Source organism: Choristoneura fumiferana, chromosome 5 (genome assembly GCF_025370935.1).
Source record: "Choristoneura fumiferana chromosome 5, NRCan_CFum_1, whole genome shotgun sequence".
In the NCBI taxonomy this organism is placed as follows: domain Eukaryota; kingdom Metazoa; phylum Arthropoda; class Insecta; order Lepidoptera; family Tortricidae; genus Choristoneura; species Choristoneura fumiferana.
In genome coordinates, this window is record NC_133476.1 from 16,088,202 (window position 1) to 16,100,557 (window position 12,356).

Below are 12,356 nucleotides of genomic sequence, written 5' to 3' on the forward strand. Positions count from 1 at the left end.
AATGCTGTATATGACTAAGTCATCAGCAAATTGTAGTACCTTAACATTATTCATATTTACATATTTACAAATTTCACTTGTATATAAGTTATACAGCAATGGAGATAATGTGGCTCCTTGCATTGTACCTTTGGATACAGTTCGAGGTCCATACATATTATTGTTATGTCTTATATACAAAGTCCTATCTGTTAAAAAGTTATAAATCCATTTGCACAATAAGCCAGGTATTTGTAGGCTAGACATAACTTGTACAAGAATTGAGGGACTTACATTATCAAAAGCGCCTTGTACATCTAAGAAAACACAAGCAACACTAGATTTATTACATTTTGCATTTTTCAGGTCTTCGATGAGAGAGACAAAGCTGTCGGCACAACTTCTTCCGCGACGGAAACCATACTGAATTGGAGGGATAACGGAATTGGCTTCTATAAAATAATCAAGCCGAGTTTTAATCATATTCTCAAAGATTTTACCTAAGCATGAAGACAGAGAAATTGGGCGATAAGAAGTTGCGTCTTCAGGTGGTTTTCCTTGCTTATGTATTGGAATGACACATTGTGTTTTCCATGACTGTGGTATGATTTGCAGTACCCAAAGGGAATTAAGGATATTTAGAAATAGCTTTTGAACTGAAAGATCCAAATTCTTAATCAGTATATAAGGAAAATCATCTAGACCAGGCGTTGTATTTTTACGAGACTGTAAACTGTGGATGAATTCTCTCCATGAAAAAGGATCAAGCAAAAACTTAGATGAATCGCGATTGTTGTTAAGGCAAAAATAATTTTCAAGATTCTCAGTGGAATTGTGATTATCATTGTTTGTTAATTTATCCAGTAAAGGGCCAATAAATTCATCATTAAGAGATTTATTAGTAGTTTTAATTCTTTTAAACATTTTAATATATTTCCAAATTAAACTAATAGGGGTAGTTCTGTTAAAACTGCCACAAAGCCTTCTCCAACTACACTTTTTTTCTTCTGCTATTGTTCTTTTTTTAATAGCATCTAGTTTTTTGTATTTAATGAAATTTTCTACACTAGGATTGTTTCTATAGAATTTTAATGCTTCATATGAATCAATGACACTTTGTTCGCATTTACTGTTCCACCAAGGTGCAGGAGGCTTACTTCTAAAGTTAGAAGTTTTAGTAAATTTAGGAATGCAATTTAATTTTAGAGAGTTAAGCTGCGAACAGAATTGGTCATAAGTCTTGAGTGGATTTTGAGCATCTAACACTATATCTTTAAAATATTCTTTAGAAAGTTCACAGTACTTTTTCCAGTCAGTTTTATTGTATAGAAACTTTTCCATTGGGGCATTAATTTGATATTTATCAACGGACATTATAATATTTGTTATAGTAGGAAAATGGTAGCTACCCATGTTGTCATCGCTTACAGACCACGCGCAAAGTGGTGCTATATTCGGACTTGTAAAACTGATGTCTATTGCAGAGGGGTTGCAATTAGGATAATTTATTGTAGTAAAGTTACCATCATTAAGGATACACAAATTTAAATCGTCGATTAAATCGAATAATTGTTGACCGCGACCTTTTGTAGATACGCAGCCAAAGGCAATATGATGTGCGTTAAAATCTCCTGATACAAAGATTGGTTTAGGTAAATTATTTATTATGCTACGTAATCTATCTATTCTTATATTTCTGTCTGTTGGAGGCCAGTACACGCATAAAATGGTAAGGTCACCACTTTCTGTAGAGATTGATATTGCTATAGATTGAATATCTTCGTAAAAAGTAGTTTGTAGAGGCTTGTACTTAAATGATGGCTTTATTAAAATAGCGACACCGCCATGACCATTATCAGCATTGCGAAAATGTAAATTGTAATTTGGAATGTTGGTGATACGGGTATCTGAAAACCAGGTTTCGTTAAGAAGACATATATCTATTTTATTTTTGTGTAAAAAATTTATTAGTAAGGGTTTTTTATTATGAAGACTTTGAATATTAAACTGAGCGATACGAAGTTGTGAAGTTGTAGCTAGATCCATTAATTAAGGCAGGTTTTTGAAAAGTAAATCTTTGATAGATTTCGTCGTAACTGGAGAATCGTCTGCTTTGTTAGCAATCGCTATTAGAGTGCGCACAATAGTCATTGTCAAATCGTTATTGGTCATTAAAAGATTTTTTAAGTCAACTATTTTTGAGGGAGAGCCTGTGGATGCCAGGTTTTTGGAATTGTTGTTTATTGTAGTGTCTTGTGGTTGTTTCGAGATAGGTTTTTGGATCAATGGAGGAAATTCATCCCTTTTAGAGTCTGTAACACTTGCATAAGTTATTTTGGTTTTCTTTTCTTGGATTTTTCTCATTTTAATGGGGCACATTTTAGAAATAGCTAAGTGAGCTCCACCACAATTTATACAGCAGAGCTCAGTTGGTTTGTCACAATCTTTGTACGAGTGTTCACCTGAACAGCAGCTGCATCGCTGCTTCCCGTTGCATACTTTTGCAGAGTGGTTAAATTTGAAGCAGCGATAGCACTGCTGTAAGGGTGGGACATAGTCAAATACTCTGTAGGAAAACAGATCGTATTGCACACTATCTGGCAATGTATTTGACAGGAATGTAATACTCACTGTCTGTAGAGGTACCCTATTCTGACCGACTTTTTTAGTAAAGCGCCGTACCGCGACGATGTCGAAGCTGGAAGACAGTTTACTGTACAACTCCTTATTGGAAATGTTTTGTGGTACATACCGTATTATGCCCGTTCGTTCTATTTGCGCAGCCGGGATATAAGCTTTCATGTTATATTTTTCCATGAATTTGGTATTGTTTAAAAAGTTGTTCGCCGTATTATACTGCTTGAAGATCGCTGTTATTTTATTCGCATTTATTCTGCGAATGGCCACCACACCTTTCACCTCCGCAGCAAAAATATGGTTCAGGTAAATTGGACTTTTGTTACCTAGCTTTTCCTTATTGTCCTTGCTCTCAATGAACACTTTAAATTCGACATTTAACGAATTTTCGGGATACAACCTTTTATAATTAGGCTTTAGATAGGGTAAATACAAATCATCCTCGTTGGAGCCTTCTCCATTCTCCTCGGGCACTGATGCCCTTTTCCTGGCCTTGATAACTGGAGGGCTATCGCCTCCTCCTTCGTCACCAATCATGTTTAGAAACGTTTTGAACACTTTTCATAACTTTTCAGCTGATAAAATCAAGATAGATCGCAAAAACAACTTAAATAAAACTCAGAGCGCGCGCTTCGTTTAAGAGTTCCCGCCAGAATCCAACAAACCGTTGCTAGGTAGGTACAAGGGTAGTGATGGACCCAAACGAACTAAATGAATGAACGAACGAAGTGAATGAAGTTTATCCTGCGGTTTATTTTAACTTTACTTACAGCTTTTTGTGGTTGTTTTTTGTTGCAGAGTTTTTTTGGAATAAATTTTTAACAGATTTTTCCGAAACAACCCGTAACTAAAGACCAAAGGATTCAATTTTGCCGCAGACCGGGTACTGGGCTCTTAAAATATCGAACATCAAATGCTCACATCATTTCGAGCTATCTTGTTTCGAAGTGTTAACAAATAAAAAAAGAAAATGTACTGTAAAATTATACAATACCTAAGCATGTTCATGAAAATTATATTTGTAATTCTTTTCTGTAACTAGCTTTTGCCCGCGGCTTCGTCCGCGTGGAATTCGGTTATCGAGCGCTGTTCCCTCGGGAACTGTGCATTTTTCCGGGATAAAAAGTAGCCTATGTCACTCTCTGGCCTATAAACTATCTCTATGTCAAAAATCACATCAATACGTTGCTCCGTTTCGACGTGAAATCCGGACAAACATACAAACGCATACACTTTCACATTTATAATATTAGTATGGATAACGTTTTAATCTACTGATAGTGTACAGTCGCCATCATAAATCTATCTAAATCTATGGAGCTCGGAGTAGTCTCATCATCATCTTGGCCTATATACGTCCCGCTGTAGTGCACAGACCTCCTCTCCGAACTTCATCATCAGAACAACTCTATTGTTACGCCTACGCGTTTAGATATATACAACTTTATGTATATGTATTTATTTCATAGGAATTTGTACGACATTTGAAAGATTACCTTGCGGTCGCTAGCACCTAACAACACTTATTAACACTGTGCAGGAAATTCCTAGCTTTACAGCTAATAATACAGTTTACAGTTAGTAGTTTTGTGCCTTGGCTTGGCCTGTTTGATTTAAAAAAAGAGATCGTATTGATAGCTCTGTCAGTTGTCAAATGTCGCCCGTACAACGACACATACGCATACACACACGTACGTACGTATGGCGACATTTGACAACTGACAGCTGTCAATCCGAGCTTTTTTTATCAAACGGAACAAGACACACAACCCATTAGTCTCACGAAACGTGTGGTTTGCCGAAATAAACTTTCAATTTATTTTTACAAAAAAACGGAATGTGATATATATCTACAGGAGTGAGCTACATTACAAGTCTACTATCGATAAAAAATATAACATGGATCATCATTGAAACCTTGATGAAACCTATGGTAACCTATGGAAACCTAAAAGTTCCCAATTAATCAGGTTTCTACAATTTTCTGGAATAAAAACACGAGTAGGTGAATCTGCAGTGAGAAACTATTAAAATTCGTGAAAATTTTACTACTTAATGATGACCTCTTTCATTTAAAATATATTCACTTAATTTCAGTCATCATTCTTTCTTCGATGCCCATTCAATTTATAATCGGTCTTTACACATGCCACATCACTAGTTCGAGTGTGTTTATTTGAAAATCAGTGTGATCACGACAAAATGTCCATTGGTGTGCGTTTTTTACATTTGTGTCACGATTTTGTTTTGGTGTACGTGTTTCCTCGCCCCCCGGACGATTTGGCAAAAAAACTTGCAGGTAAAGGTACGTCAAAGGCTCATCCCGTTTTAAATTATCCAAGCGCGTTGGCAATATATTTATATATTTACATATAGAATATTCATAGTCCTGTGATTTTATTGAGTAACTAATAAATGAACCATAGAAATTCAGAATCTTAATTTCAAGTCGTGTATAATGAATGGCCTTTATCGTGAACATTTGACGTTTTGCATTGAAACAAATGACTGTCATCTTGCAAGAGTATATTTTGAAGCCTGTTTTAATTAACACAACATTACATCGCATAGCATGTTTGAGAAAAATGCATTACTTTTATTCCTTGTTCTATGTGTACTACACTACACTGTGTTGGAAATATTGGGATGCTAAGGTCCAACGGTAAATAAACCGGGGCTACTTTAGGAAATTTTTGAGCTACTTTAATAGATTTAAAATGGTTTAAAACGCAAATATTCAAAGCAAAACATTATTTATTACATCTGTATCCGCTTATTTTAGACAGTATTCGGATGAAACGGGACCTACAATCACCAGACAAACCGGGTCATTATAAATTGGGTCTTGATTATCCGATGCCCACGCGCCTCCTGCCTTTATATTCTACGAGTATTTAGGTCGGAGGATAATCCTGTTTTATTGATGGCTACCCAAACCAGAGACAATGTAGACAAGTTTGTAGCTAAGAATTTTGGGGTAGACGTTTTAATAAAAGATAATTACAACCTTTCCTATTACATTATTGTTCCTTTTTATTAATTTTATAACGAGCCAAAGTATTATGAAAATGTTATCTATGTACCACACTAGGTACCCCATAAAATAACTTTTTATGCTCTAGTGCATAAAGTAGGTAAAATCTTCGTCTAAGACCAAGGCAATCATTTATAAACAGCCACAAACAAAGAAGTTACTATATATATTTTTTTAATTTAAATTAAACTAAAAATCAATCAAATCAATCAAAATAAATCAATAAAACTAAAAAGTTATTATTATACTCATACTCTTTTTATATATATATAGTAATGCACAATTGTTTCATTGTTGCTATTTCATTCCCTTGCCATCGAAGTGAAAACAGAGTGTTCGAGCATTAAACCCATTTTCCCCTTGACGTGTCTATCAACCCTCGCCGTACCGGCTCGGGTGGCTATATGAACGTCTCGAGTAAAATGGCTCGTTTTATGCCCTTGTTGTACAATCTACTTTATACATCCAAGACTCAAGCACAAACATTCGTATTTTGCATGCATTATCAACCAAACTCAACTACGAATCGAACCTGGGGACCTAAAGTGTGTTCAGTTTCTCAAACCACTTTATAATCTAGTCTTCAAATAAAAATCTCTGGGGTAGGTACTTCCTGTTGACATGGAATTATAAAATCTAAAAAGAAATTAGGTCTTACAGCACAAATGAAGAAAAATATTGTGATTCAATTCGGGTTTTATTCCGCGTACCTTGATGTTAGAGAAGCTCGATATACGTCGTCTCGTGATCATGGTGCATGCAACTGTGCCGAAATATCGAGCTTCTCTAAAATCAAGGTACGCGAAGCAAAATCCGAATGTAATGACCGCGTCTAAAACAGTGTGAAATAAAGAAAAAAGCGCGAAAATCACTAATCCGCGAAAAATACTCTGTTTTTAATAAAAATACTATAGGTATTTTTGTATCCCAGTCCGAGTCGCATCTGACCGGTTTTTTTAATTTTCTAGCTCTCGAGATAGAAAAAATGTTTACCGGTGGAAACGAAATAATTTCTTATTTTCTCGGAAAATCCGGGATGTCTGAAAAAGATCTCATTAAACTTGCCCCTTATTAACTCTTATAAACTTGAGGAACATTTTTATCAACTTGTTTATAAGAGACCTTTTCGTGTGTATTTTCCTGGGACTAACGTTGATGAAAATATCTACGTAATTTCTCTCACCTTAATGAAATTAATCAGCCTGTAAGCTCAGTGCCCACGTTAAGGTTAAGGTCACACCTGAGTTGCTAGCTAACATGCCTGCAAGCGTTAATACTACATAATAGGTAGAGTTGGTTAGTTAATACTATTCCTATTTTCCCCGCTTTTATGTACCCCAAGAGGTGTGGGTTAAATAAGAATACCGGTAATTTTATATTTCGTTAAAATAATATTTTATGCAAAAATATTATACCTATATTTGAGATTTGACGAACGACTATACGGGTGTCGGCGAGGGAGTCTTTGTTTATGAGTCACTTGCGAGATCAACAATAATAAATTGACCGATTCAAACTTTGAAAATATCTGCGACCTCCGCAGGTGATTTCGCATGAACCTAGTTTAGCAAAGAGTTGTGATTCTATAAATGAACCTCGTTTGCGGAAACTTCCAAATTATCGCTGCGTAAGCAGACAATCATACCTACTTTGACCCGTCCGCTCGCAGCCATTACACGGAGTCAAATTCTGTTGACGCTGTTCGTGTAGACACCGTTCTGTATAATACCTAAGAGCGAACGAGTCTAGTCAAACGAGATTCGTTAAGGGAATCACAAAGCAGCTCCATGTGTTCGTTCATTAATCATTAAGATATGTCTATGTCATCTCTGCATCAAGCGAAGCTCCTGCCGCTAACCGTACTTTTTTCAGTGCGGCCACGACCTAAGGTCCCACGTTTGGGTGTTTATAATACACGTATATATAAGCTTTTCCACATGCTAAGTAAATTTATCTAAGTAAGCTAGAATAAAGTTCTAGTTCAAGTGATTTACCATTTACAACATCTGTTTATATAATAAATTTTTACCGTAATACACACACACACAAACATCACGCCTGTATACCCAAATGGGGTAGGCAGAGCACACGAAACGTTACCGCTTCGGAGCCACTTTTAGCAATTTTAGGTTTTAAGTTTGACAAAAACGGTACAATAGTGACAGGTTGCTAGCCGTAATAGTATTATAATAACTGTATAATATCAAATAATTTCTTTCTAGAGTGCTCGTTGAGGCTAAGGCAACATAAATAGAATTCTTGGTAAAAACAATTTTCTGTCAACTTGTAAATTAAGTTCTAAGCACCTTGAATAAAATACCTGTAGTCTGTCCAATTTTATCTTATCTTGCTTATTTAGCCCATGAAAATCTTCTTTAGACTTGGTAAAGAATAACTAAGAGAACATAACTTTTAAGTGTAGGAGTATTTGAAAAGAAACTGTGAGGCAGTTCCCTTTTGACGGCTAACTAGGTCAACGGCGGTGGCGGTTCCACTAATTAGTAGGCCGAGATTCGTGGTCTTAAAACTCTTTTAATCCAGTTCATTTCGTTAGCTGTGCACGTACTCGACGTCTGTGCCCTTAGTGTAAGTTTTCGGTTACAAAATACGTTTCGATCGCGTTCGCGTTAAAATCTCAATTTGTATGCAAACACGAACAGCGCCTCTAGCGGAACGTTTGCGATGTTCGTGTTTCCATACAAATTGAGATTTTAACGCGAACGCGATCGAGACTTATTTTGTAACCGAAAACTTACACTAAGGGTACTGGTAGATTGTTATTAGTTCCCTTTTCAATTACTCAGTTAGTGAAAGAAGGTATTTAGAACAAGGATGGGATGTCTCTTATATTAGCGATACATAAACGTACAACCAAAATGGACCGACAGTTTTTTCTTTCAATGAAAACAATCTTTTTTGCTGCGTGCTCTTTAATAATAATTATTGCGAATAATGTCAAAAGTAATGGCAAAATTTGGATGAGGCCTTTTATCAGCAGTGCTATACTTCTCCAGACTAAATACGAGTACCTAATAATAAAATTTTCGATGTCTGAGATATCAAAATAAGGTGTCCATTTTTTCACTGCATATATATCCCGTAATACTATCCCAGCACTTGAACCCCACGGCAATAGTTTGGCAACTCTGGAGGACTATCTGCTTAGAAGCTCTCCATAGTTGCACCCATCTTACTTTTAGTCTGGTACCAAAGGCCCCTTCATGTTGGCTTTGGCCTCATAGCTCTGTGTACGTCATCAGCGCCACCTAGCGTCCGCAACTTTTTTTGGCTCTGATGCTCTGGCGTTTTAAAATTCCTTCGGGCTGTGCTTCGGGACATCGTGACAAAAACCAAACCTATAAGTAACGTATTAATTTATAATACAAAATTACTGTGATACCGTGATTTGGGTGGACAAAAGCGCCAGTAAGAAATTAAATATCGTTTTCAGATCAAAATGAGTATCATTTTGAAGATCGTTTTTGTGAATATCACTCAATATAAAATTTCAACCACAAACCGTAAGGAAAATTGTTGCTGGACATGTCCGAGATGTAGGGGAATTAAGAACAAAACAGGGACAGTGTTCAATAATTCAAGCTCGCATCATAACACAAACATCTATTACTAAAATTAGGTAGTTAAAGTCTATACAAATTGCTTTGTTAATGTCAGATTCATATGAGTATGACAGATGACAGAGCCTAGATTATTTCTTCTTTTGGCCACTATGAGCGCTGCGATAGATTTCATTACCCCCACCTAGTACTTCGCACCCTCCCAATACTTTTGAAATAACCAGGCCACCAAGTCAGAGTGGTTAATCAAATAGATTTAGGTAGCACAATTACGTCACAAGCAAACTTTAATAATAATCATCAGGATTGCCCGCAGCCATGAGCCAGCTCCAAACTGGCGTTAAATGGAATTAATAGAATATCTCAGGAAGGCAGAATTTGCCAATATCCCACAAAATAACTTTATGGTGTTGGAATGTCTTTATAGATAACGTTCCGAATTGCCAATTCATCTTACTTTTGTTAGTGAGCGATGTGTGATTAGCTTACTAGAATGAGTAATTAGCTTACTTAACATACCTATTCACTTTTTTATGTAATCTGGTAGCAAACAAAGATATAAGTATATGACATGGTGCTCGAAAGTGCACGGCAGCCTAGAAAATGTCCATTCATCTTATAAAGATTTACGACTGGGAATTCCACTCCTAAACTGGACAGGATTATAAAAAGCGAGCAAAAACGCTTAGTAAGGATTTCCTGTTTGCCTCTTGTCAACTCAGAAAAGAAAGGAGCTGATGGAAGATCGTCAGTTCCGAAGCATTTCCAAGCCTTTATAAGTACTATTATTGAAACCGTTTACTTTACAGTATGGAAAATAAGGAGTTATCCATCCAGCTCTATTCAGGGAAACAAGAGGGTATCTACATACTTATGCACGAGAGGAATACCAACTAAAAACCACACGAGTTCCTTCATCGTCATTATACATAGGATCCTTCCTACGGGAGCATAAACTGACACCGCGATGCCCGCTGGCCGCCAAGGATGGGGCTCCTTATGTCAACACCGTGCAATGCAGGGTCAGCTCCCCCCCTCCCCTGCTGGTGCCGGATTATTTACAGAGGTTTACTCCTCATAGACACCGAAGCGCCCCACGTTCCTGGCCAGCCAGCCGGGGTTATGTGCCCTCACGTCGACTCTCATGCCCTTCATGCTCCTACTCTGAAAGCAGAGCGGTACGAAAGGCATGATCGCTTACGCCTGAATGAAGCTCAGCTTTACCGTTTCCTGCTCGGGTCGAACGAGCAGGTACTTGGCTTAGGCTCGCCTCTATCAAATGACGTCCGCCCTAGGGCCCGCCCACCCGCAACCGAAGTCTGGGTTCACTTCTCACCCCAAGTTGGACGGAGTCGACGACTAACTAATTTTCAAATGAGACTTAACGTCTTGGATACAAGGATTTGTGACGTCCAAGCATTCCTACACTACTAGCACTACTCTGCAACTTGACTTTAATAATATTTTTACAAGTCCATTGCTCATTTATGCTGTTGATAGGGTTTACCAAATAAAGACAATAATAAATATTGTACATAGGTAGGTAGGTACTAAAAGAGGCCGTAGTCGCGTTAATATTCAACTCATTTACGTATAAGTACCGACAAGTCTGTACCTACTCGTATGTTTGTTATATAGTTACCTACACGATAGCTAATATTTCCCTAATAACAAAGATAATTCACAAACAGCGAAAACTCTTGAAGAACGGGAAACTATGGACAGAAGCCATTAATTTGTGCTTCTCGTTTAATTGGACGTCTCTAGCGACGCGTTTATAAGTAAGAAGCTGAAACGGTTAACCCGAAATATACTTGATTTTGAAAGCCCTCTTTTTAGGGTTCCGGAGCCAAAATGGTAAAAACGGAACCCTTATAATTTCGCCATGTCTGTGTGTCTGTCTATCTGTCCGTCCGCGGCTTTGCTCAGGGACTATCAATGCTAGAAAGCTGTAATTTTGCACGGATATATATGTAAAGTATGCCGACAAAATGCTACAATAAAAAATTAAAAAAAAATTTTTTAGGGTACGTCCCATAGACGTAATTGGGTGTTTTTTTTTCTTATCCAACCCTTTGGTGTGGGGTATCGTTGAATAGGTATTTTAAAACTTTTAGGGGGTTGCTAAGACGATTTTTTGATTCAGTGATTTGTTCGCGAAATATTCAACTTTAAAGTCCAAATTTGCATTAAAATCGAGCGTCCCCCTTCTAAATTCTAAACCGGTGGGAGGAAAATTTTAAAAAAAATCAGTATGGTAGTAAGTATATCAAACTTTCTAGGAAAACTATAACGGCTAAGTTTTCTTGACAATTATTAGTAGTTTAAGAGTAAATAGCAGCCTAAGGTATAAAATATACCTAAACTTGGAAGATTCCGTACAAAATACGAAATCCTTAGAAAAATATAACTTAATTTTTTCGTAGTGGCTTTGGAACAAACTTTTTTATTAAGTGAAGGTTTCTCCCAAAGTAGCAAAAATTGTGTCCTCCCCCCTCTATCTTGTAAACCGTTTGTCCAAAAAATATGCAAAAAATATGGAAAGGTAACGCTTAATAAATACTTTCAACGAAAATTGGTTTCAACATGATTTTGAGTTATTGCCGAAAAACTGCGCTTCTCAACAAAAGGACGTAAGTGCCGTGAAGATAAGCTCTTTTTCTGGTAATACATTTTAAGACTGTAATAAGTGTTTTAATTGTGTTATAACGCACATAATATTACTTGATTTTTTTCGTAATGGCTACGGAACACTATCTTGGGCGTGTCCGACACGCTCTTGGCCGGTTTTATAATCTCAATCCCGGTAAGAATTCCCTACTACGTGGGCCAAATACTTTTACTGTGTTCAAGGAAGGAAGGTGTTTTACTGCCTTCCTTTTGAATTACGCAAAGCTTAGCGTAAACAAATAAATCGACTCCCTAAGAGTAGAAATCTTTGCTCGCAACTTTGTCCAAATTAAGGTACTTAAAAACACTTTAATCGTTGTTTGTTACAACGTTGATTTATTTTTATCGGTTTGTAGCCAGTAGGGTTTCTAAAGTAACCGAAAGGTGACAAACGGAACCATATTACTGCCACTTCGCTGTCTGTCTGACTGTTAGTCCATAATGCACGGGGCTGTATC

General features: G+C 36.9%; 1 protein-coding gene across 1 annotated transcript; it reads right to left on the reverse strand.

Annotated features, from left to right (window-relative positions):
• Nucleotides 1-2,028: 2,028 nt before the first annotated feature.
• Nucleotides 2,029-3,153, reverse strand: LOC141427731 (uncharacterized). Its single transcript, XM_074087323.1, has one exon. It carries the CDS (start codon nt 3,151-3,153, stop codon nt 2,029-2,031), a length of 1,125 nt encoding a protein of 374 aa, XP_073943424.1.
• Between the last annotated feature and the right edge of the window lie 9,203 nt (nt 3,154-12,356).

Bases quoted from the DNA above. Each gene is read 5' to 3' on its own strand.
- LOC141427731 (XM_074087323.1), bottom strand. From the start codon at position 3,153: ATGATTGGTGACGAAGGAGGAGGCGATAGCCCTCCAGTTATCAAGGCC.